General features: G+C 46.8%; 1 protein-coding gene across 4 annotated transcripts in view; it reads left to right on the forward strand.

The window, feature by feature from the left end:
* Window positions 1–26,770, forward strand: part of CHCHD6 (coiled-coil-helix-coiled-coil-helix domain containing 6) — a 241,147-nt gene that overhangs the window by 128,031 nt on the left and 86,346 nt on the right. For 2 of the 4 annotated variants that reach the window (XM_025377587.1, XM_025377586.1), the window contains exon 5: window positions 8,438–8,524. In XM_025377587.1, the coding sequence (XP_025233372.1) occupies window positions 8,438–8,524 (87 nt within the window). The remainder of the gene's footprint in view (window positions 1–8,437; window positions 8,525–26,770) is intronic. The other 2 variants (XM_025377588.1, XM_025377589.1) reach the window with 1 other exon arrangement.

Here is a 26,770-nt window from a genome sequence, read left to right on the forward strand (position 1 = left end):
TATTAAAAGTACCTATACATTTAGAATTGTTATTCTTGAATAATTGTCCCTTTTATGATTATGAACTGCCTCTCTTTATATCTGGTCTTATTTTTTATCTTGAATTCTTCTTTAATTAATATTAATATAGCTACACCAGCTTTTTTTACTTAGCATTTGCACAATATATATTTTTCTTTTTTTCCCCAAATTTTTGTGTCTTTGTGTTTAAAAGCTATTTCTTATTAATAACACATAGTTAGGACTTTGCCTTCTCATTGGGGAGTGTGATAGGAAGAATAATGACCCCCCAAAGATGTCTACCTTCTAGTACCTAGAGCCTGTGCATGTTTTCTCTCACATGGCAAAAGGAACTTTGCAGGTGTGATTAAGTTAAGGATATGTGATGGGGAGATTATCCTTCGTTATCCAGGTGGGTTCAGTGTAATCTCAAGGTCCTTATGAGGGAAGGGGGAAGGCAGGAGAGACAGTAAAGAAGATATGATAAGAGTAGCAGAAGTCAGGGTGATGTGAGGCCATGAGCCAAGGAATGGGGGTAGCCTCTAGATAGAACTGGAAAAGGTAAGGAAATAGAGTCTTCTCTAGAATCCCCGGAAAGGTACAGCCCTGCCACCAGCATGATTGTAGTCAAATAAGACCTGTTTGAGACTTCTGACCTTTAGAATGGTAAGAGAAGACACTTATATTGCTTTAAGCCACTAAGTTTCTGTTAATTTCATACCATAGCAATAGGAACTAATACAAGGGCTAAGTTGATTTATATTTGATGTGATTTCTGATGCGACTATTTAAATCAGCCATCTTGAAGTTTGATTTCTGTTTGTTCCATCTGTTCTTTGTTTCTCTTTGCTTCTTTCTTGCAGGTTTGTTTTTGGTGGGGGAGAGTGGGGATGAGTCAATATATTTAGAATTCCATGATCTCCTCTATTGACTATTTGTGCTTTTGGGGTTACTTTTTTAGGGTTGCTGTAGAAATTATTTTTCAAAAACATAATCTATGTTCAAAGATATCCCATTACTTAAGGAATTATTTAAGAATTTTATAAAAGCATCCTGCTTGGAATTTTTCTGAGCTTCTCAGATTTGTTGTCTCAGACTTAGTTGTCTTCAATCAACCCCAGAGAATTCTTGGCCATATATTTTAATTCTTTTACCCCACTTTTCTCTTCTACTGGGACTCCAATTAAATGTATGCTTTGGATATTTGATATTATTCTGTTGATCTTGGGGGCCCTGTTCCATTTTATTTTTCATTCTTTTGTCTCCTTATATTTTAATTTAGATAATTTGTAATGCCTTGTTTTCAAGTTCACTGATTCTTTGCTCCATCCAATATGCTAATAAATCCATGAATTCATGCCATATCATGCTAGAAATGGATTTCTAGCATTTCCATTTGGTTCTGTTTTATAGTTTCCGGTGGTGTCAGTGAAACTGGTAGAATAAGGGCCTCTAAAAATCCTCTTTCATAAAAGCAATGAAAATACTGGCAAAAGTAGTTAGAATCTATTTTTTCAGAACTCTGAAAATTGACCAAAGGCTTGCATCAATCCAGGAACATTTGTTCAAGAAAAAAATGAATGAGTAAGAAAAGTGAGCTTTGTGGCATTTTAATTTATCATGTCCCATCCCTGTTTCCCCTGCAGCTCCACAGTAGCCTTGAAAACCGGTAGCCCACAGGCACAGTGCAGACCTGCAGCCTGCCAGCCACCAGAAGAGGCAGAAAAGGGTTGGACCTCTTTCAAAGCCCCATTCCCAGAGAAATGTCATTATTTTTCCTGTCTGGTGATTCCCTGAAACAGACCCCGCTTATAAGGCCGTCTTTATACAACCTGACTCAGAGGTTGCCCAATGCCAACAGCCTTTTCCCAGTGGACATTTGTCAAAAACAAGCAGAGGCAATTGTTGAATAGTATAGCTGCCTGGGGAGGTAGATAACAATTTGGGCAAACAATAGGGTAACCTGAAAGCTTAAAAAGAAAAGCTATGGAATGAGGTGGCCATAGAAGGCTTTGAAAAGCTCATATGCTATTCCTGGGATTTTAAAAGACCAAGACTATGTATGTGGCTTAGCACAAGATTTCAAAGGGATCCACACCTAAGAACTTCACAATCAAGCTGTCAAAAGGCAAAGTCAAAGAGAAGATTTTGGAAGTAGCAAGAGAGAAGTGACTCATCATCTACAAGGAATCCTCAGTAATATGAAAGACTGATTTCTCATCATGAACAATGGAGGCAAGATAGTTGTATCACTCTGTGGAAATTCTCTATATCTTCACACATGATATTTACCTTTTTCCACTAGGTTATTTAACATATTAATCATAGTTATTTAAAGTCCCTTTGTCTTAATTCCAGTCGGGGCCATTAATGTGTCTGGTTCCGGTATTTTATCTCTATATGGAGGGTCATTATTTTTGCATGCACTTTGTGTGTGTGTGTGTGTGTGTATTTTTAAAGTTTTTATTTAATGCTCAACATTTTGTGTAAACAAATAGACATTACACTATATATTTATGTCCAGTGGAGGATTTCTTCTTTTCTGTAAGACCATTAGTATGGGGGCTTGGGTTTCTTGTAAGTAGCAAGTCGTTAGGTTTTGTTTCCTTTCTTTTATCCAAATTGATAATCAGTTTTCTTTTAAGGGTGAGATTAATCAGTTCATATCTTATGTTAGTTAACAATTACTAAGTAACAAATTACAAAATGTAGTGACTTAAACATTTATTATCTTGTGGTTTCTATGGGTCAGGCATCTGGGCCTGGCTTAGCTGGGTGCCTCTGCCCTAAGGTCTTGTAGTCAAGGTATCTGCCGGGGCTGCTGTCTCATTTGAAGGCTCCACTGGGGGAGGGTCTGCTTCCAAGCTCACTCACATGACTGTGGGCAGGAGTCAGTTCCTTGAGGGCTGATGGACTGAGGGCCTCCGGTCCTCACTGGCTGTTGGTCAGTGGCCACCCTCAGTGTCTTACTATGTAATTTTGGCCTTCTGAGACCTGTCTTCCCAGTGGTAGTGGAGGCAGCTCATAAAATGGAAGCTTGCCTCATCAGTGTGGACAAGGAAAAGAGTATGAGCAAGACAGAAATCACTGTCTTTTAAAACTAAATCTTGGAAGTGACATCCCATCACTTTGCCATATTCTATTTATTAGTAATGAGTCTCAAGTTCCAGCCCACACTCAAGAGGAGGAGATCCCACAGGGACATGAGGCCTAGGAGGTGGAGATCATCAGGGGCCATCCTAGAGGTCCCCTTCATGTGCTTTTTGTGGTAACCAATTTACTTACACTTATTTCTATAGTTTTATTTGGTCTTTTCTGTTTACCATCCTCTCCCTCTCTCTCCCTTCCCCTTTTCCCACTCTCCCTCACTCACCCCTACCAGTGTCTTTCTCCCTCCCCTCGCCTACCTCCCGTCCTCTCACCTGCCTTCTACTCTGGCTTCCATCCTCCTTCCCCTCTCTTACCCGCTTCTCCTCTCCAGTCTTTCCCTTCTCATCTTCTGAAACAGCTGTTAGACACATTCTGGACCATCAGTCTGTCTTCCACAGTTTTTAGCTTTTATCAGACTTTTTATCTTTGGGTTTTTTTGTTGTTGTTTTTTTTTTTTTTTGAGACAGAGTCTTACTCTGCTGTCCAGGCTGGAGTGCAGTGGTGCGATCCATAACTCACTGCAGCCTCAAACTCCAGGGAACAAAAGATCCTCCTGCCTCAGCCTCTCAAGTAGTGGGCATGTGTCACCATAGCCAACTTTTTATTTTTATTTTTTGTGGAAATGGAGTCTCGCTTTGTTGCCCATTCTGATCTCCAGCTCCTGGACTCAAGCAATCCTCCCGACTTTTTATCTTTGTCTTCCATTGGTACATTCTTGCTCAAATCTCCATACTTCATTTCAGTTTGATAATTTTTCCCTTGCTGTCCTCAGCTTAGAGTTTGTCTTATCCATTTAATTTTTTATTTAGTAGATTTTAAATGTATAATCTTTACCTATTTAGTGGTTAGCCTGTTTCAGATTCATAATTTCTTTTTTGTAAATCAGAAGTTACTTCGTTTTATCTTTTTGAGCAACTTAAATATGCATATTTAAAATTATTTATCAATTGGAGGTTGTAATGCTGGCTGGATATCCGATGATGTTAAGGAATTCATGTTAAATTGTTTTTGATATGCAATACTACTATGGTTGTGTTTTAGAAATTAAAAGTCCTTATTTTTTAGAGCAACGTATTGAAGCTATGTAGATGAAGAGCTCTGTAAGAAACTTGGGTGGAGAAGGTGGAGGGTAGAGATGAAAGAAGATCTCTTTAGTTTCTAATTGTTGAAGCTTGCTGATGGCTATCTGGGGTTTTATTATATTCTTCTTTCTTGTGTTTAAATTTTTGCATAATAAAAAGTTTTTTGAAATCCTTTATCATATTATCCTATAAAATTAATGTCATCTGGAGTAAATTCATATTTCAGTTACTGCTTTTATTGGTAGCCTTTTCAGAAATTCTATTTCTTCACATATTTGAGATTCAGTTTGTAGGTTCATTTGGAGTGGAAAGTTCAATATTTCTATTGTCACCTACACCTGCACCCCAGTGCGGGACCAGGTCTGATTTTGGCCTTCTGAGGCCTGTCTCCACAGTGGTCCTAGTGATATTGCAGAGCCAGGAACTGAGTGACTAGGTTCATTTGTCATCCAGGAGTGGGATATGTAGCTTCTGGGCTTTCTAGGTTTAAGCAAACTGAAAACCCTGTCCCTCAGTGGAGGTCTTCAGAAGTTTTTTATATCAGCTTCTTATTTTAGGGAGATCCCTAGGCTGCAGGTCGCCAGCCTGGCTTCAGGGCCCCGCTTGTGCAGAATGTGGTTTATTCTGATCCTGCATGATAAAGAGGGTTCCTGACTGCCTCTGCCTGCTCCAGACTTGGAGCCAGCAGGCCTGTGGCTTCAGCCCCACCCACTGCTTTGCATTTCTGTTTGGTATTGGACACTTTAATCTTGTTTTTGAACCTGTCTGTGTCTTTTTGGTCACCTGTTCTATAATTTATCTATAATTTATCTAACACATATCTATAATGCTATGTGTTCGAAGTAGGGTAGAGGCATCAAAGTGTGAACTCACTGTGTTGTCTTGACTGGAGGAGGTCCTTGACCAAATCATGCAGATTCCCTCAATTCTCTATGCAAAGACTGTCATCTGCTGAGTACACGTTCATAATGGTGATATTTTACCTTTATATTAGAGACAACATTCTTAATTCCAAAATTTTTCCCTGAACACTGTCTCGGAAATCTCCTTAGGGAAAATAGCAACCCGCTAACCCTACAAGTGAGTCTGTCTTATGGTCTCCCCAGCACATCTCTCTGAAATTACTTATCTGCACACACATTTGCATCTCCCACTGGGATCTAAGCTTCATGATAGCAGAGATTCTCTCTCTGGCTTCCCTGTTGTGCCCTCAGCCCTTTTACAGTTCTGTCTGTCACACAGAGGTGTCCTTCATGGTGTTCTGGTAAGTGACACACTCAGGCACTGAAGCCACAGTTGTGCTGCATGCTGCGTGGCCTCTCATGAGTGCTAGGAAGCCACTATGAGACTGCGGGGCAACTGTGTGGAGTGGCGGGTGCTGCCCAATGTGCTCTTCCATACGTCACAGCCAGGTCTTTGAGTGTCTGCTCTGGGCCAGGCACTGACACTCAGGCATTTGTGTCATACTCAGTTTCTACAGCCATTTGTCGTGTCACCTCTTGTCCATTGTCAGTCATTGGGATTGCATTCTAAATCTCAGATGAGCAGAGCTGGTGGGCGGTGCTTTGTAGCAGATGAATTAGAGGCGGTGAGCTTGCCACCCTAGTGGCTTACTTGTGATGAAGCCAAGGTGTTGGGGATATGGTGCACATCGCGGAGTTTTCATTCAAGTGGGAGGCACAGCCTCATCCCTCTCCAAACAGTTCATTTCATTCTTAACTGCTGAATTGTGCTGCATTGGACATGAATAGAAAAGTAGGCCTTGATGTCCTCAACGTTTCTTCCTGTTTGTGTGAACAGTCTCTAGCCTAAGGAGGTGCTGATGGCTAGGCATCTTCGCCCAACACTTTAGTCCTGTGTCCCATTCCTTGCATAGACATCCTGCTGGCACAGGCCCTGAAAGCTTCAGGATGAGCATTCTGGTAGCCTCGGCCCAGAGGAGGCATCACAGTGTCAGTGGGATGGTGGTGGACGTGTGGACTCACCTCCTTGTCTCTGCTGCTTCACTTAACTGTAGAGAATGGCAGCTGAAGAGCCTTATGATGGTTTTGCCTTCAGATGTCATCTTCCTGCTTGGCTGGGACTGCTGGTCAAAAAATGGCAGGTCCAGAGCCCTCAGAGACTTTCCTTTACTGGCTGCTTAATTGCATCAGACGAGCTTCTCCTCTGACTGCACCAGGGATTGGTAACAGTTAAGTGCTGGACTGCTGAGAGGCCCAGCGCAGATTAGCCGTGCTTGCATTCCTGGGACACAGCTTCAGCAGCACACTTTGAAAAGCCCTGTGAGAAATTCCTGGCATTTAGTCCCACTGTTTGTATTTAGCTTTTCTGAAGTGTTGGCATTCCAGAGGCATTCCAGAAGCCTTCCTGGCATTTTTAGATCCTCTGCAGCTGCCTGGGGATCCAGGTTATTACTTCTTCTCCCTTATACAGGTAAGGGGAAAAAACAGACAAGACAGCATCTTGCTCAGGCTTCCTAGAGGCCACTCAGTAATAGAGCTGGTGTTAGAACTTAACTCTCAGGGAGGGGTTCAGCCAGCCACCCAAGCCCACTGGCCTGGTGTGGCCCTTTCGCCTGGGTCTTTCTCCTGGTACTTTGCACTCAGGAGCACTGGTGAGTGGTCAGCTCTGATTACAAACTATCTTGCTGGTTGTTCTGCAAGGTTCTATGTCAGTAGGAGTAGCACTGCCAGGGAGATGGGCTTTCAAAAACTTGGGTTCATGTCTTACCCCATATTTTTAAGTGATTCAAACCCATGTGCTGATACCATAGTGTGGCTTAAAAGGAAAAAGCTCAGGACTTGGAAGTCATATGAACTTAGGTTCACAGTCTACTACTGGCTAGCTTGTGCTCTTGGGGCTAGTGAGAATTAATTAAGTGCCATCAGGAACTTAGCGGAGAACCTGAGCACACACAGCCCTAGCACAGGGGTAGACAGCAAGCAGATGGTGTTATTCCTCCATACAGTCACAAAAGGCAGTCCTGAGCTCCCAGGCCCCTGTGACTGTCTCCACCCTGACACTCAGTGTGGAGTTGTTCCACATTTGACCCGTGGAGGGTAGAAGCGGGCCCTGGGGCCTGGTCCTGGGAAGCCCCCGGAGACTTCGGGACGTGAGTATCCCAGTGATGGGACTTATATCCCTGCCCTGCCATGTGCTGGTGACCCTTTATGGAGGCCTGTTGAGACCCTGCCCACTTCTGTTGGGGTTTCCTTTAACCTTCTGTACAGCTATGTGTCCCTTCCAGCTTTACACATCATACCTGAGGAAGCTGGAGGTCAGGAACTTGTTCAAGGTCGCCTAGCTAGTTAAGGGTGGGCTGAGTTCAACCTGAGGTCTGCCAGCCTCAGGTTGCTTGCCCTGGTAAGCTGAGCCCTCAGCCTAACTGGACCTGGAGGGAGGGCCCTTGGCCCTATGCTCCAACAGGGACTCAGCCATCCCCATCAGGCGGGTGAGGGAGCAGCACCCCTCCAGCTGACTCTGTGCCTGTCTTCCTGCAGGCATGGATCCCTGCTCCTTCCAGCTCAGAGCGTGAGGCTCTATTTGTGTGAACAGTCTCTAGCCTAAGGAGGTGCTGATGGCTAGGCATCTTCGCCCAACACTTTAGTCCTGTGTCCCATTCCTCACATAGACATCCTGCTGGCACAGGCCCTGAAAGCTTCAGGATGAGCATTCTGGTAGCCTCGGCCCAGAGGAGGTGCTGGTTCCAAGCATAAGGACACCAAGGCCAACACATAGCTGTGTGGCTCATGGCCACACACCCAGCAGCCAGACACACCTACATTGACCAAGGTTCAGACCCCAGCTACTCTCTGAATGGCTGTGAGCTTTCGGACAGCTACTTAGGCTCCCTGTTGTCATCTGGCTTCTCATCTGTAGTGGGGGATCATGATGATCCCACCTGCCCTTTAGAAGTATGGTAAGGATCAAAGGAAACAACTGTGGGAGCACTGTGAACAGGACTCCCATAATCAATAAATGTTATTGTTTGTCTGTGAAGCAGCTATAGTAATTACCCACCTTGAAGGATTGTTGTGAAAATTAAGCACAATATATGTGAATGATCTGGCGTTTCATAAGGTTTTCAGTTCATTATTGCTACTGTTCTCATTGTGAATGTGAGCAGAAATGTCCGTCGCCTTCTCCCTGCAGCACCATTCCAGCACCATCACTGCTGGCTAATGTGGGCTTTGTTCTCTTCCAAGCAGGCCAGGGAGCTGGAGAGCAGAGAGGCAGAGCTAAGACGCCGTGACACCTTCTACAAGGAGCAGCTGGGGCGTATTGAGAGGAAGGTAAGACTCCTGCTTGGCTGTATTCCTCGGGGCCAGGTCCTAAAGGCATCTGACCAGAACACATCACCATCATAGGGGGAGAGAGGAGTCCGCAGGCCCAGTGCCCATTCACCCAAATGTCAGTCACTCCTTGGACATGCCCTCCTGCGTTCTGCAGCAGGCACCCAAATAGAGCCTTTCAACAAGTTGCATTCATGGAGATAATTGGTTTTTAATTGTCTCCCCACTGCCCCACCTTTTTTTTGTTGAATGTGGCTGGCTCTAGAGTAGTTCAATTTTAGAAAAAAATTCACTTTCACCACAGGGCGGTGCTGAGTCCCAGTATACCTTTTCCACTTTAGTTAAGCTGCATTTGGTAAAAATAATAATAACGTGATGTCTTGCTATACAAATACATTAAAGTTGTATTATTGATTTTCTCCTGGGAGTCGGGAAGATCAAAGTGCACTACGGCTGCACACTCGCTGCTTTTCTAAAGATAAGTCTTTGAAATGAATGAGATTTAAAAACATCATCATGCCTTTAAAAAAAAAAAAAAAAACCCTACCACGACTCTTGAAAATTCATTTGGTAACTTGCTTATTTTTTGGTTTAATTTGTGGATCATGACAGATTTTTCAAAGAAATGGCTTAAAACGTGGGAGGGGATGGTTGGGAGGTTAAAAAAAAAATTGTTCCCCCTCATGCCTGAGACAGCATACCAAGCAACCTGAGCCATCAGCTTATTGCAGGCAAATCTTCGCAAATCATTTGTCACGGTTTGGAGCTTTGAAATTGACAGTTTGCTTGAGGGGCCTGATTTCCACAGGGGTTTTCTCCTGTGCCATGCCACAGTGGAGCCTGGCAGAAACATGGGTTTCTGGATTTCCAGGCCATGGGGAAAAGAGGGAGGTTCTTCCATGCCCCATCAACACCTGCTTGTCCACCTTTGCCAGTGTTTAGGGGCTGGCCGGAGTTGACATGCTGTGAACACAGAGTGCTGATGGTGATATCCCACAGTCTGAGGAACGGCAGTGCACCTCTGAGCCACTTTCCGAGTGGCCCTTAACAAGCAAATCTTTCACAGAGCAGCCTCATGCACAGGTTTGACTGTTGCTTATAATGACAAGGATTGTGATTTGAGATCCCAGAAAAGGGTAAAAAAAAATTCCACCAGCCATAGCTCTCATTATCACAGTTTCCCATATGTTCATAGGCACAGGGGTTTTTTTTTTGTTTGTGTTTTTGTTTTTTTATTTGTGCAATTCTTTGGTCTCCTTTGTGCTCCTCATGTTTCCCTCCCTGGGCTTGGCTGCTAGAGGCACGTGTACATGTCTGTTTCGGGTGGAAGGGAAAGAGCCTCGCAGCATTTTTGCCTCTCTAAAATACGTTTTCCTCTTGTCATTCTCCTCTCTCATCTCTACCCTAGTTCTCTTCTTAGAAACCAAGTCTCTGCTTTGCTAAAGGAGAGGAAATTCTGGATGAGACTTCTTTCTCTTCATTAAATGAAGTCCAAACTCCTTACATATGCAGGTGTAGGCTTTTTAAAAATTGAGGTTTCCTAGATGATTGTGAAGAGTTATTAAATGCTTCCAGAAGGAGGTGCAAAAGCATGATCTCCTTTCTGACTCTTAAACACAGCATTTTGCTGGTGATAATAAAAAAAAAGGAAAGCACCTCCAACATCTCAGGAAATGGAGATTGGTGCGGGAGATAGGAGGATTAAAGGGGAGCCAGGGGGAGAGGCAGAAAGGAGGCAGAAGAATGAGGCTTAATTGTATTAGTTTTGAAAAAGGTTTTCGATCTTCTCCACGGATAATTTTATTCCTGTAATGGCTGGGAAGATGGAAAACACAGCATCTGACAATCTTTTTTTATTAGCTGTTGCTTTTACACGATTCCACTTTCATTCGTTGAATACTCGCAGACCTTGACATTTCCAGCTTCTGTACACACGGCTCCAGGACTTTCCAATCATCACAGCCCTTTCCTTTTCCCTCCCATTTCCTTTAAGTTTAGAAATTGACAGTAAAAACCTGTTCGGGGGAAAGTTGGATAAGCTGCTGCATGATCCTTGACCACCCAAAACAGCTTAGAGTACAGTCCCGGGTGAGAGCAGGTTGAGATGGGGAGGCTGATGCCTGTGGCTGTTGGCCGAGTCGTGGTGTATCCAAGGGGCTGAGTGGAATCCTGCAGCCATCCACCTGTGGTAGCCGGTCAGCTTCCACCTTCTACCTGTTGAGACTGGCAGGTAAGGAAACCCTGCACAAAATCCAGACTCATTTTCAAGGAGGGAGAGACTTCTGGACCTTTTTGTCTGCAGTATTTATTTCCTAGATGATTATTCTTAAGCATGGAAATCCCATTTTGTAGGGCTCCTGTGCTTTATAATCTTTCTGAGTAATTGTTCTTCACAGCCACACTGCAAGATCTAAGTAAGCAATATTGTTTCCATTTCCCTATAGAAAGCAATGAGCTGTTGACACAGACAGGGGACTTGTGAGGGTCTTATGGCACGTGAAGAAGCAGCCTGGACATTGAGTGTGGTGTAACTGATGGCGTGTGGGCACCAGAGCCTATGAGCCTTGGCTCCCACACAGCAATTCAGTCAGTGTGCCTCCTTTCAGCTCGGTTTCTCCATCTGTAAAATGGAGATGCTAATGCTTTCTGCCGGTAGTTAATGGGAGGATTAAGGAAAGTATCGCCTGTAAAAGTGTTTGTGTGTGCTAGACACCTGGCAAGTGCTGGCTCCTTCCCTGGTGCACAGCAGTACTGGGGGCTCTGTTTCATGTCACAGTGCTTCAGGTTTGGATTAATGGATGAGCATGTGTGCATGCACACGTATATGCATGCTGAGATGGATTTTTATCATTAACGGTGGCCTGACCCCAACACCTGCTCTCTGGGATGGGCAAGCCTTCTCTCTGGGCTGCATCAGACTTTTCTCTGATGGTCTTGCAGTATCCAGCAGACTGGGGCCATGCACTCCCCAGGTGTTTCCGCACATCTGACAGTGTCATAGAACAAGGTCTTTGTCCGTTTCTGTGGGCATCTTTGCACGGGACCCCTATTAACTTCAATAGGGATGGCACCATGTTTGAGAGCTCAAACAAGAGCCCCAGAGCCGGCAAATGAGACATAGGGTTTTATTTGCAGAAAAGTTACATACAGGGACAGTCCAGTGGCAGTGGGATGGACAGGAGAACCGCAAGGCCCCATGGCTGGCTGAGCAAGCGAACCACTACTCCCAAAGAGCATGTAGTTTCCATAGCATTTTCACTTAGCACTCTCCCTAACAGCTTCTACCTGGCAACCTTTATTTAAACCCAGGGGTGGCCAATCTTTTGGCTTCCTTAGGCCACCCTGGAAGAATTGTCTTGGACCACATAAAATACACTAACACTAATGATGGCTGATGAGCTAAAAAAAAAAAAAAATCACAAAATCTCATAATGTTTTAAGAAAGTTTATGACTTTGTGTTGGGCCACGTTCAAAGCCTTCCTTGGCTGCATGCAACCTCTGGCCTGTGGGTTGGACAAGCTTGATTCAACCCAAAACAAAGGGCCTCAATGCCCTGTACAGCTGTGTTCCATATATTTTCACTTCACAAGGGCCGGTGATTCAGATGTTCCTTATAGATAAGGAATGGATCTCCGGGTTGGCCATTCCCAGATTCCTTAGCTCAGAACTCCAAACACACATTCAGGTGCATCTGCCATACTGGCATATGGACCAGGAACATGAGACCCTCGACTGCCTGTGCTGGCTTGAGTCATGGCCGCTGAACTCCTTGCCATCTTAGCTGTGCTCCCACCGCACACCTGGCTCCAGAGCCTTTGCTCAGCTGCCACTTTGTAATTTTCTGCAGGAAGCAAAAGAACCAGGAGTGGGATTCACCCACACCGTGCCTGGATTCAGCTATTATGGGGCTAAGGGGGGACTTGTGCCTCTTCAGAACCAGCACACTTTATTGTCTTCCAGTAGAAACCTCGGTGCTGGGTGGCTCTGAAGGAGACCCTGAGAGCCCATGGAGTTGACCACTTGTGGCTGGCCAAGGCCTTGTCTTCTGCAGTCAAGCATGGAGCTGAGTAGGGTGGTAGGGATGAGTAGGCTTTGGGGTCCAGCAGACCTCAGTTTACTTCTGCCTCAGTCATGTAAGCAGCCTTGTGACCCTGAGCATGTCATTACATTCTGTAGCCTCAGTTTCCTTATCTTTGAAATGAGGATTTAGGACTAACCTGCCAGCTGTTTTGGGGTGAGTAGTAGTTTGTGTAAAGCAACCATCAGAGTACCTGACCTCAGTATCCAGTTCTCTTTCATGTTATTTCTGTCCTCTTCCTCCTCTTTAATAAATGCCCAGCCTTCATTTACTCCACATCAATTTAAGTCTGCTAAATGCCAGGCACAGAGATGGCTCAGACAGCTGTGGCTCCTGCCTTATGATACCCATAGTCAGGTTTGGGAGGGAAGGGAGATGCCGAGGATTAGGATGCCAGATGGGAGGATGCCCATATGCAGGCTTCCTGTGACTAGAGAACCTCTCAGCTCTGTAAAATGCTTCATCTCACTTTATCCAAACTCAGCAGCTATGAAGTGGAGAAGGTCTTTTTCAGGGTTAGCGTCAAAAACCGAGCCAGGAAGAAAGGGAGAAATGTATTCTTCCTGGACTTTGTCTCCTTTCCCCAGGATTGAAGTCTTCCTCCCTGCACCTTTCAGATGCCTCCCTGCCCTGCCTCTGAGCAGTCAGCCCTTTCCCCCATTGTCTTCCCTGCTGCCAATCAAGTTTTCTTAAGAAAAGACCATCTTCTGATCCCGATAGCCCTGCAGTTTTCTCACTGACACTGCTCAATAGACGTGCCTATCCCAGGCACACTGGTCTCTGCCTTGTCCCTTGATGTGTAGGGAAACACAAGCTACACAAGGTGTTTGGTGGAGGAATTAAATATAGGATTTCCACTTCACAAGAAAAGGTGTGGTCAGCAAACGTGAAAAAAGCTCATCCTCAGTACATATCAGGGAAATGCAAGTTATGACCACAACATGATACTGTTACACACTTGGAAGAATGGCCAAAGTGGAAAAGACAGACAGCTCCAAGTGCTGACAAGGATGTGGTTTAACCTAAACTCCAAGACACCATTGGTGGGGTGTAAGTTGGCATAGCCACTGTGGAATATTGATAGCCAGCATCTTTTAAAGCTGAACTTGGGTATGCCCCAGGACCCAGCATTCTGCACCCGGTCAGATGTGCCCCCAGGTTCACCAGAAGAGAGACTGTGGAATGTCCATGGTAGTGTCATTCATGATAGTCCTGAAAATCAGGAGAGAGGCAAGTGCCAGTGGTATTCATGCTGTTATTCAGTGGTATTCAGCACTGCTGGCATGAAAGTGAGATGTCCACAGCTGCAGGTGCTGCTGCTGGAACTCCAGACACACTGCTGAGCAAAGGAGCTGGCTAAGGAAGAGGACCTGCAAACTGTGTGATTTCATCTACAGAAGGGGTGAAAGCGGCACAGCACATCTATGGTGTTAGCAACTGGGATAACGGTTACCCTGTGGGGGTAGCAGTGACTAGCAGGGGTCATGTGGTGGGGAGGTAAGGCTTCCTTTCATGACCTTGGTGTTAGTTACAGGTGTGTTCAGTTGCTGAGAGTTCATCTGGCTGTGCTCTCAGGAAAGAGTCAGCATGTGAGGCTTCATAAAAAGTGGGCTACAGCTGAGGAAGGCAGCCCAGCAGGGGTGTCCCATGGCCTCTGCTGCCCCTTGCTGCCAGGCACCCTCCTCGCTGGCCTGCAAGGCTCTGCTCAGGGCCTGCTTTCCAAATCTTAGGGACCTTACAGGCCTTGAACATCCTCTTCTAGGCCCTCCCAGGCCCATCTGTGTGTTTGTCTCACCTCCTTGTGCGACTGGAGGACAGACCAGTAGGGAGAGGCTACTTGCCTTATGGAGAGACACAGCCGGAATGCAGCAGGCCCGCTGCGAGCCCACATCTGTCTGCACCCGGCCCGCTGGGCTCTTGCCTCCTCTGAGTTCTGTAATTCTGAGTGCCTCCTCTCCTGACCGGGTTGCTCCATATCCATTCAGTCTAGTAGAGTTGCTAAAACCCTGTGTCAGGCGCTGTGAGACCTGGGGCATGGGCACAGGATGGGGGCTGGGTGTGGAGCTACACCTCACTGGAGTGCCCATAGGCACTGCAGAATCGCCTGCTGCTCCATCTTCTGTCCCCTGCTGAGGCTTGGTCCCTGTGCATATTCCAGCCCTTGCCACACTCTGTTTTGTTAGCGCCTGTGGCTGTCTGCTCTGCATCTGCGAGGCACAGTCCTTGCTGGTCTGATTCATCAGGTGATTCATCGCCAAGAGCTGGGGATGCGGTGTCTGGCATAGAATAGGTGCACAGTAAATGTTTGCAGGAATAAAGAAGGGAACGTGTGTGTGTGCAATCAGGAAACAGTGACGCAGCGGGGTTCCAGAGGAGGAGGGAGCCTTTGCCCAGAAGGCTTCTCGGTGGGAGCTGTGTTTGGAGGGAGCAGGATGTCAGTGGGCCGCATGCAGGGCTGGTCGTGGAGAAACTGGGGCTTCTGGCTGGAGAGCTTGGCCCCAGCGAGGTGCTCTGTGGGAAGGGAGGCCACAGGTGGTGCAGCTGGGAAAACAGGCTGGCCTGAGAAAGAATAATGGTGCCATTAAGAGAAAGAGAAAATTTAGGTGAGCCACTACACTTGGGGAAGGTTGTGAGTTTAATTCTAGGGATGTACTTATGAGGCAGAGATGACCAGCAGATGATTGAGAAGTATCAGACAGGGAGTTCTGTGTCCTACAGAATGACAGTGACAATAATTTTGTGAGCATATGCTATGTGCCAGGCCGTCTTACACAAGTCATCGTGAATCCTTGCGGCAACCCTGTAAGGTAAATTATATTACACATGTTCTACAAATGCAAAAGCTGGGAAGCAGGCTGAAGCAGCTGCCAGAAGCCGTGCACATGGCTGATAGATGAAGTCAGATCCGCGAGGCTCCAGAGCCCGCTCTTCCATGGCCACACGCTGCCTTCCACTGCCTCCCGCTGCCTCCCACCGCCTCCCGCATCAGTGAGTGGAGAAGAGTCCAGGAAGAATGTGGTTGGCAGTGCCAAATGCTGCCTGTCAGAGACACTGAGGACAAAGTGAGGCCTCGCTTATACTGGCGTGAAGGCCCTGTGAGCTGTGTCAAGGGCGCATGTCCTGCATCGTCATGGAGACTGAAGCTGGATTCCATGTAGGGTTCAGGTTTCCTGGCACTGGAGAAGGAGGAGGTCTCCAGACACGTGCTCAGTGAGGGGTGTGTCTCATTGGTAGAGCCACCACCTTCCTGCGGTCGCTCTGATGTGGCCAGCAGGTACTTCTGCGAGTGAGAGAGGCCTACACTTTGTCAGGCCCAGAGTCTGCACCAGAGATTCAGAGCTGGGCCCCCTACAGTGAGGATGTGAGTGTGAGAGGCCTATAGAGAGAAGCTGCCAGAGCCTGGGGATTCAGAGGGAACTGCTAACAATGACCTGAAAACAATACAGCAGGAAAGCTTCCCTGGGGGAAGAGGCCCACCTCCCACCGTCATGGGGAGCACTCTTTAACCTGCTGAGTGAGGGATCTGAGCCCAAGGGACTTTTGAAGAGTTTTGAATCAGAAAGTTTTTCATAAGGTTAGGCCAGAGAAGGGTACCGCCAGCTGGTTAGCCCATTAGCACCTTTTTTTAGTAATGGTACTGCCATAAAAGTTAGTAATGGTACCACCACCTGCTTCTCCACCATCACCACCTCCTCCATCATCACCCCCTTCTCCTCCACTTCCACCACCACCTCTTTCACTTCCACGACCACCTCCTCCACCATGACCACTACCACCTCCTCCTCCTCCACTACCACCACCTCATCCTCCTCCTCCTCCACCACCACCTCATCCTCCTCATCCTCCTCATCCTCCTTCCCCACCTCCACCACCTCATCCTCCTCCTCCTCTTCCACCACCACCACCTCATCCTCCTCTGCCACCTCCACCTCCACCACATCCTTCTCCCCCTCCTCCTCCTTCATCACCACCTCCACCATCACTACTACACCACCACCTCATCCTCCTCCTCCTCTTCCTGCTCCTCCTCCACCACCTCCACCAGCATCATTGCCACCACCACCTCCTCCTCCTCCACCACCACCAGCTGCACCATCACCACCTCGTTCTCCACCATCAACACCTCGTTCTCCACCATCACCTCCTCTTCCACCTCCACCACGTCCTTCTCCTCCTCCACCTCCACCTCCACCTCTACCACCATCACCTTTTCCTCCTCCTCCTCCACCATCTCCTCCTCCACCACCACCTCCTCCTCCACCATCTCCTCCTCCACCACCACCTCCTCCTCCACCACCACCATCACCTCCTTCTCCACCGCCATCACCTCCTACTCTACCACCATCACCTCCTCCTCCTCCACCATGACCTCCTCTTCCTACACCACCACCGTCACCTCCTACTCCACCGTCATCTCCTCCTCCTCCACCATCACCTCCTCTTCCTACACCACCACCATCATCTCCTCCTCCTCCTCTACCACCATCACCTCCTCCTCCACCATCATCTCCTCCTCCTCCTCCACCATCACCTCTTCCTCCTCCTCCACCATCATCTCCTCCACCTCCACCGCCACCTCCATCATCACTACTACCACCACCACCTTCTCGTCCTCCACCACCTCCACCACCACTACCTCCTACTTCATCACTACCTCCTCCTCCTTTTCCACCACCTCCACTTCTTCTCCTCCTCCTCTACCACCACCTCCATTTCCACCAACTCTACCTTGACATCTACGTTCAATTTTACCTCCTCTACTTGCAACCACCTCCATTACCAACTACACCTCTACCACTTCCACCTCTACCAACTGCTCCACCAAGCCCACTTCTGCCCCCACCACCATCACCACCACCATCTGTGTCATCATCTCCACCTCTGCAGCCTCCACCACCACCACCAGCACCACCACCTCTACCCTCCACCACCAGCTTCGTTTCCAGTACCTACACTTTAACCAACTCCATCACCAACTTCGCCTTCACCACCACCACCACCACCACCATCTCCACCATCCTCCATAACCTCCTCCTCCACGTTCACCTGCACTTCTGCAACCTCTGCTTCTCCCTCTTCCTCCACCACCTCCACACCTTCACTGCCACCACCATTTTGATTGCTGCTGCCCCCTCTCCAACCACTACTACTATTATCACCTCCCTCACTGCCCCCACTTCCATTACCACCACATATTACCCTCTTCCCTGAGTCTACTCTGCGTACTGCTTCTGGTATGTTTGCTAAAAATGTGTTTCTGTACCTCAGTCTCATCTCCTACTTTGCAGAAATCCTCTCATATGTCACACTAATCTCTGAGGTGAGGGGAAGCAGAAACTGCAACCGCTCTTGCACACTAGAGAGGCTGTGGCCCTCCTGGGCCTTGCAGCCAGGCTTCTCTGGGGTAGATGTCTGAGCCAGAAACCCTGCTGAACTGGCTGCACACCTGCACTTTGCTAAGTACAGTGCCCAAGACCTGCCAGTTAGGTTTCCTGATGGTGGGGTTGGGGAGTGTGGCGAGAATCACAATGAAAATGAGGACACTGAGAGGTTAACAGTTGGCCTGAGCTGTTCAACCTCAGAGCCAAGATTTAATCAGGGCTTTCAGACTCTACTTCTGTAAAATAGAAATCATAGTAGTTCTGATCTCCTAGGGTGGTTTTGAGAATTAAATGAATTAATACAATATTGCTAACAGACTATACCTCTCTGTCTCCAAAGCTGGTTTTCTTGGTGCCCAGTAGTTAACATTTATTGAGTGGTCCCACTTGCAAAGCAGTAGTCAAGCACTTCACCTGCACTGACTCCTTTGACCTTCACAGTGACCCAGTGAGCTGATTGATAACAGTAATCACTGACTTTGCCTGACTCTTTGCTGCAAAAGTGCCTGATGCGTTCTGAGTATGTCACAGGTACTAATTTGTTATAGCCTTGAACAAGCCTGTGAGGAAGGGACTCCTGTCATTCCCATTTTACAGATAAAGAAACAGGTTTGGAAATCTGTACCAGTTGTCACATGAATGATTTGGGACTGTAGGGAGCAGTCAGAATTTGCTGCCCGTAGACCTTGGCAGGCTAAATTCAGGGGATCACTTATTCACCAGTTGACTGTACTGGGCCAGCCACTCAGAGGATTGTTTGAGTCTGTATTAAATCACCTACAAGGATCTTTACCCTAAGTGGAACAGTACGCCAAGCCTTTCTTTCCCTGTCCCCCAGACTTTTTGCCACATTTGCTCATCTCTCTGCCTTTTTTCTTTTGTTCTTAAGTACTTTCAAGCAAACTCCAGTGACCATGAAGTTTCCCCCTACATACTTCAATATGCATCTCTAAAAACTGTGGGCATTTTCTTACATAACTACAATGTTATTTTCTTGCCTCAGAGAATTGACATTAGTTTCTCTGATTTTCTCAAAAATATTATCTTCCAGGAGTTTTGTTTTTTTGTTTTTGGTGTAAGTCAGGATCCACCAGAGCCACCGTGCTGCAGTGAGTTCTTAGGCATTTTGCCTGTCGTCTCCTACAGCAGACCCCAGCCTGGGTTTCATGCCAGTGCCTTGTTGCATACACTTAGGTTCTTATTCTCCTGTTCTCTTTCCCTGGTCCAGAGAAGTAAAGGTCAGTGCTGCAGGAAAAGCCAAATATATACCTTTTAGGAGAGGTGAAATTGTCATGCAAGGCCAAGGGGTAATCTCATGGTTAAGTTGATGTTCACTGCTGCTGATTTATGTCATTTCCTCCATTATTGTTGCTGGGGTCCTTTTAAGCACAGGCTGAATCAGTACCTCATCTTGAAGTGATTCCTACACCATAGCTGGCAGCAGCTACATGAATATGCAGCATTTCCTGCTCCAGTGTTATTGTATGTTGGTTTTTTCCCCTAGCACATTAAGCCTGCTAAATAGGTACTTAAGGGTTGAAGAGCCAGAAGTGCCTGTCCATCATGTGTGTGGGTTACCACCTATCCCTGCTGGAAAAGACTGTTAAACAGATAATTTTAATGAAATGGGTACTCTAAGGCCTTTTCCTTTCCTTTCCTTTCTCAGCTCTTCCCTGTCCAGCCTTGATCAGCTCGTTTGACCAGGAGAACCCCCTTGGTATTTTTCTTTGCCCCTTGGCCCTTGGGGATGGGGGCATGCTGAGAAAGGCAATCTGATATTAGCCATTGGCCTCTGCTGGGGCTGGCTATAAAACAGATGCTTGTGCCACCCCTACTCCACTGGTGACCGAGTCCTGCCCATATCGTTGAGCTAATGTCTCCCATGCTGTCTCTGTCCTCCCTCCATGATGGTGGTTCCTTGCTAATCTCTCATTTGAACTGAAGCTAAAACCTCCTCCACCTATGATCTGGCATCCACCTGTTGCGGGAAGACTCTATCTAGAGTTCATCAGTGGCTCTCACTGCATTCAGGAGAGAGCTGAGATTCCTTAGCTCTGCCTGCAGGGCTCTGTGATCTGGGCCCTGCCTGTGGCTCCAGGCCCTATTCCAGTCACACCTGTCCAGCAGCAGCATCTGTCCCTGGAGAGTAAGGTCACCTGGCAAGCCCTGCCTACCTTGGAAGCCTTTTCTGATCACTTCCCATCGCCCCTTCTTTGTAGGGCTGCCACATGTGGTGGCATAACCTAACTCACTTTCCCCCTACAGAGTCCAGTTCAGGTCCTGGTCAACACCTGACAAACATACAGCAACACTGCAGTCAGGACAGATTGCATCAGAGACCAGCCAGTGGCAGAGCCTGGGCTGAGGTGGATGGATGTAGATGGAGCTCCTCTCTGAGTGTAACTAAGTATTGCTTGGTGCCAGCAGGGGAGCCAGACCCTCTCAATCCTAAAAACTCTGCCCTGGTACTTGTGTCGTGGGAATTACCCAACCATCTGCTTGGGGCTTACCCAGCAATGGGGCAGCATTGCTTTTTTTGGAAAAAAAAAAAAAAATTGCTTATACTTGTCTTAAGTAACACATGTTCATGTAGGAAAAAAAAACAAACAATGCAGATAATCCCAAAGAATAGGATGAAATTGACCAAATCAGTTCACCTAGAGAGGTAACCATTGTAAATCCCTTGGTGTATACATGCCTAGACTGGCTTCTGCTGTGGTAATATTTGTAATGTTGTAATATTTGCAAAAATGGAATTGTAACCATACATGCCATTTGGTAACCTTTTAAAAATGCAGTCTATTTTGAACCCTCTTTCCGCATCAAATCTATGTGGATGTACCATAATTTGCTCCACCAGTCCCCTATAATTGTGCTGTTAAGTTACTTTAGGCTTCGGCCGGGCGCGGTGGCTCAAGCCTGTAATCCCAGCACTTTGGGAGGCCGAGATGGGCGGATCACGAGGTCAGGAGATCGAGACCATCCTGGCTAACACGGTGAAACCCCGTCTCTACTAAGAAATACAAAAAATAGCCGGGCGAGGTGGCAGCGCCTGTAGTCCCAGCTACTCGGGAGGCTGAGGCCGGAGAATGGCGTGAACCCAGGAGGCGGAGCTTGCAGTGAGCTGAGATCCGGCCACTGCACTCCAGCCTGGGCGACAGCGCGAGACTCCGTCTCAAAAAAAAAAAAAAAAAAAAAAGTTACTTTAGGCTTTTCCTATTAGGACAAAACCAGATTACTTTGAAAAACTTTCTAGCTGCCTGAACTTGTTTTCTTAAGAGAAATAGATGAAGAATTGTGGTTACTAGGCTGTAGACCCTGCACATCATAAGGCTTTTGGTTGCCAGATTGCCTTGCATAGGGACTGTAGCAGCTCTCACTCCACCAGTGGCATGTGACAGTGCCAGTCTCGCAAGCTTTCATCAGCATTGGGTTGTTTCCTTTTCACTTTTTAAGTTAATTACTCATATAATACACATTTCCAAAAAGTTAAAAAAACACTGTGAAAGCATGCAAAGTATGGCTCCTAATCTCCAGAACTAACTACTGGTGTGTATTCTTCCATACATTTTAAGTAACATTATTTGTGTAAATAATACAAACATAGTTTGTTTTAACAAATAGGCTCACAGTTTATTATTTCATAGGTTAATTTTGTAACTTGCACACAACAGTACATCTGGGACAATTTTGCATATCAAGTCTCTTTGCACACCAGTCTCCTTTTTTTTTGATGACTGTGTGATAGGGATTACCATTATTTAATCATTTCCTGTGGATGGACATTTATGATTATTTTTATCTTTTACAATTAATTTCAATGGATACATCCAAACTTCTCTTCAAAAATATGAACCAACAAAAAGTGTTTCGGAGTTCCTTGGCCCACACCTATACCATCACAGCATGGTGATGGCACAAAATTTTGCATATAATTATTAATATGGCTGAGCATCTTTTCATAAGTTTATTGGGCCTTCATATTTCTTCTTTTGAGACTTGCCTCTAAATATCATTTGGCTAGTTTTCTGTTAGGCAGTTTGTCTTTTTCTAATTAATTTATAGGACTTCTTTATATAATGTGAATTATTAACCTCTAGTTATTTATTGTTACTCTGTTTTCCTGATCTGTTGGTTTAATTTTATAGATACTACTTTTGGCATTTAGATATTTAAAATCTGTGTAATTTATTATAATTTAAAAGCTGCCCCTTCCCTATTTTCGTCATTTTTTAAGTTTGTCAATTTGATGGACAAAAAATTGTGTTTTGGATCTGTACTTATTTATTACTAATAAAGCAATCACATCTGTTGCTTTCTGAAATCCTGTTTTATTCATTCTAATCATTGTTGGAATATCCCCTGTTAGAAGGCACTTTCTTTTTTTTCTTTTTTTTTTTTTTTGAGACGGAGTCTCGCTCTGTCACCCAGGCTGGAGTGCTGTGGCCGGATCTGAGCTCACTGCAAGCTCCGCCTCCCGGGTTCACGCCATTCTCCTGCCTCAGCCTCCCGAGTAGCTGGGACTACAGGCGCCCGCCACCTCGCCCGGCTAGTTTTTTGTATTTTTTAGTAGAGATGGGGTTTCACCGTGTTAGCCAGGATGGTCTCGATCTCCTGACCTCGTGATCCGCCCGTCTCGGCCTCCCAAAGTGCTGGGATTACAGGCTTGAGCCACCGCGCCCGGCAGAAGGCACTTTCAAGATGTTTTCTGGTTGTCTTCCCAGCTGGCGATGGCTTAGCTGCTGACTAGAAGCTCCCAGGTTGGAAAAGCATGGGCTTTGGGTTCATCCCTGGGTCAGACTCCTGTCCTCAGCACTTGCTAACTGCATTAGTTAACTTTCCTGAGCCTCAATTCCTCATTTTTAATGGACCTTACTGGAGTGTTGCTAAGGGTTCCCTGAGATAATATATGAACATGGCTACTAGAATGTATAGAGAGATACTCAGTCACTTCTTCCTGCTGAGGTGGTTCCTCTCATTAGTGGACACTCATAGTTGTTCTTTATGTTGGATTAAGCTCCATGTTCCAGTATAAAATTAGGACCCGTTGCTTCTACTCCCACCCCGCGGAGTCACTGTGGCTGTTACAGAGCCACACAGCACCTACCTGCAGCCTCCTGTATGTGTGGAGGTTGGGGAGTTAAGGGCTGACTTCAGTTTTTTTCCCCTAAACCGTTCTCCCAGTTCTTTCAGGCACTCTTTGCAAGAAGTGATCCGACACTTCTCCTTTTGGTTTTGTCTCCATCCTTCATGTCCTGCTGCCTGGGTGGGGTTGGATGGCGCTGTGCTGTGCCTGCTTGTGAGGGGCTGTCTTCCACAGCACATCCTGGGGCTTCCAGTCCTCAGCACAGCTCCCTCGGGCCACCTTAGTATGCGCACTGGGAAGCCACACTCCCACATTCTGCATATGGCTAGTGTTTTTGGACTTGAGCACAGGGACTTCACAATGTCTGTTAATTTTCATCTCTTAGAATAGACAAAAGGTGACGACATAGGTCTCGCCTGACCTGTTCTCCAGCAGCCTGGGCTGGGCTGGCTTCTGGGGGCTGCATTTCTGGACCATAAAGTTCTGCCAGGGATCTATGTCCAGTTCACCAATCTGTAGTTTGCAAAGCATCTGCCTTCTCTCCCCTTTGCTGAATTGGACATTGTCTTGTCTTGGGCATCTTCCCATTTTGTCTGAATTCTCGAGAGTGCCTGCAGTGAGCAAGTCTCTTTAGTGAGTGAATTCTGCGCTGAGCTGTGATTCATCTGGGTCAGGAGATTTGGATTCATTTAGTGTGACTAGATGTTCTCTCACAATCTCTTCCCTGACATGCGTTCCAATTCCCTCATATCAGCATTTGATTCACCCTTTTCAGTCTGAAGATTGTTCTCCTTGATAGAAAATGGGAGTTTAGTAGCTCTTTCTCTCTATCGTCTGTTAACTGAACACCTTTCACCCCAATATGGGCCTATCCCTTCTTCTTTCTATCACTCCTAATCCAATTTTAAAAGCCCTTTCTTGGTCCTTAACGTTTTCCAAAAGGATCAGCATGTCTGCGCCTCAGCTCTCCTGACCCCATTCTTATAGGCCTGGGCCACTCGGTCTTGTTCCTGGTTGGTTCCCTGCCCTTCCTGCACTGTTAGGCGTGGGTGCTTCTGCGAAAGCTTCCTCCACAGCGACATTGAGGCCCTTAGGTCAGGGATTCTCAGGGGTTTCATTCCTAGAAGCACATGATAGAAACCACCTCTGTGTTCATCAAATTGTAGGTCTCCCTCTCCCCAGGATGACGTGTTCCTTCAGGAGAGCTCTGTCCCCACCCTATGAGTAGCGAGCCTGGCAAGGTCATGATTTTTAGGCTCGTTAGAGTTGAGGACAGCTTATACTCTTCCCCGTTTTTGTTTTGTTTTGTTTTTGAGACAGAGTCTTGCTCTGTCACCCAGGCTGGAATACAGTGGCATGATCTTGGCTCACTGCAACCTCTGCCTCCCAGGTTCAGCCATTCTCCTGCCTCAACCTCCCGAGTAGCTGGGACTACAGACACGTGCCACCACACCTGGCTAATGTTTCGTATTTTTAGTAGAGATGGGGTTTCACCGTGTTAGCCAGGATGGTCTCAATCTCCTGACCTCATGATCCGCCTGCCTCGGCCTGCCAAAGTGCTGGGATTACAGGCCTGAACCACCGTGCCCGGCCTCCTCTTCCCCTTTTAAAGATCATCCATCATTGTATTTCTCAGAAATTTGTTTTTAAAGACTCTTATCTCTCTTATGTCTTCCCCTTACGGTATGGTGGCTCTCAACCAGAGGTGCTTTTGCCTTTCAAGGGCCATTTGGCAACATCTGGAGACATACTTGGTTGTCATGACTGAGGGAAGGATGCTGTTGACATCTATCTACTGGGTAAGGGCCTGGGATGCAGCTCTCTACCCTACAGTGCCCAGGACAGCCCCTCACAGCAAGGAATTAGCACAAAATGTTGATAGTGCCAGGTACCGTGTGGCACCAGCCTATAGACTCAGCTTCTTGGGAGGCTGACATGGGAGAATTGCTTAAGCCCAGGCGTTTGAGTCTAGCCTGAGCAACATTGTGAGACTCTGCTTTATTTTTTTATAAGTGCCAAGATGAAGAGATCCTGTTTGGGCCAACTTTGTATGCCTCATAATCATCTGAAGTGCTCGCTAAAAATTGCAGATTTCCACCGCAGAGTCCTAGTCTAGGCGCGGGCTCAAGAATCTGCATTTGGATGAACATGCACAGGTTATGTGTACATGGACAGTTTAGGGCTCACCTTCAAGAAACACTGTTTAGAATCTTAGGTTAGAAGCGGCATTCCTTGCACTCTTTCTTCCTGGCGTGAGGGCTCCACAGGCTCCAGGTATAGAACCTTCCTTGCCTGAGCTGCCAGGAGCACTGAATTCACAGGCTTGCTCTCTCCTGGGCTGGTCTCAGCTCCTGCACCTTGCTTCCCTGGAGAGCCCCGGTTTTCATCCCTATCTTTTAGAACCAAGGGACAAAACAGGATGTTCTCCAGGTGAGTAACAGTTGAGGATCCTGCCCTGCTGCTCCTTCCCTGGGCAGTGGTCTGTGGAGACAGGGACACTGCTGATTTCCCCCATTTCTCACTGCAGTTTTTCTCTGCTGTGGTCTAAGGCAAGTTGTGTTTATGCAAGTTTCAGAGTCTCAACACAGGAATGTACTTTTTTAACAGGGGCTGCTGTCCCTCTACCTTCTGGTCAGCACTGTGCAAAATATCTACAGTCCTGGGACAGCTGCTCTTGCTACTTCCTTGAACACGGCTGGTTGTAAATATCCACCGTCATGTGAACACTTGTATGTTTCCAGTAGGCATTCCTCATCACATCAAACATCCTGGTTTGCAAAGTGTTTTAGTATATTCAAAGAATAAGTGGAGGCCATGTAAGGCCCTCATCTCTCTAGATGAGAAATAGTGATAGTGCTGGAGCTGGGAAAAGACCATAGGCCTATTTGCTCTTCCTGTGCTGCCTGAATGAGACCTGGTGGTTGCTCAAGTGCAGTGAGTAGAAGGTTTGTCTTTTTTCCCCCTTTCTCCTGAAGCTCTCTCTCCCTGCCTTGCTTTATTTGTTCATTCTTTCAAGTCCATTATTCAGTGCACGCCTCACCAATATCACCAGTGGTGTTGGCAGAGTAAGAGCTGAGGAGGGAAGACTTCATTGTCTGAGGTCAGAAATACTCCAAGTGCATGAGTTTCCTGTCCTCCCCTATGGCTGTTGATTCAGGATGTGAGATGCCAGTTCAGCTAAGGTTGGTTCAGGTTGGTCAGCCAAAGGAACCTAATCCACAGGGCTGGGGCTGGCTGGAGTGCCGTGATAAGAACTTCTGCAGCTTCTGTGGCCTCTGCAGCACCTGCCAGGCATCTCCACTGAGCAGGCAGGATGGCTTCTCCCAGAGGTCTGTGGCTTGACATTCTCTTCCACCTGCATGCAGGGACCAGCCATGGCTCCCTTTTGTTGAGTGCTTATGTACCAGGCACTTCACCAGGGGCTTTATCTCTCGTCACACACAGGTCTAGTAATTAGATGCAGGTATTCCCACTGTACCAATGGGAACCTGGGCCTCAGAGAGTATGTAGCTTGCTCAAGGCCACACAGCTTGTTAAGTGGTAGAAGCGGGATTTAAACCTGAGGTAGGCTGGCTTCACATCTCTACCCTTGCCTCCATTGTTGAAGCTGTGATTTGTCTTTTGAAAGGGTGGGAAGATCTCCTTTCAGAAATGGAGATGGCTCCTGCCCCATAGAACCCAGCTTGCTGCTCTGATTGCT

The sequence above is a fragment of the Theropithecus gelada genome, chromosome 2 (genome assembly GCF_003255815.1).
Source record: "Theropithecus gelada isolate Dixy chromosome 2, Tgel_1.0, whole genome shotgun sequence".
Taxonomy (NCBI): domain Eukaryota; kingdom Metazoa; phylum Chordata; class Mammalia; order Primates; family Cercopithecidae; genus Theropithecus; species Theropithecus gelada.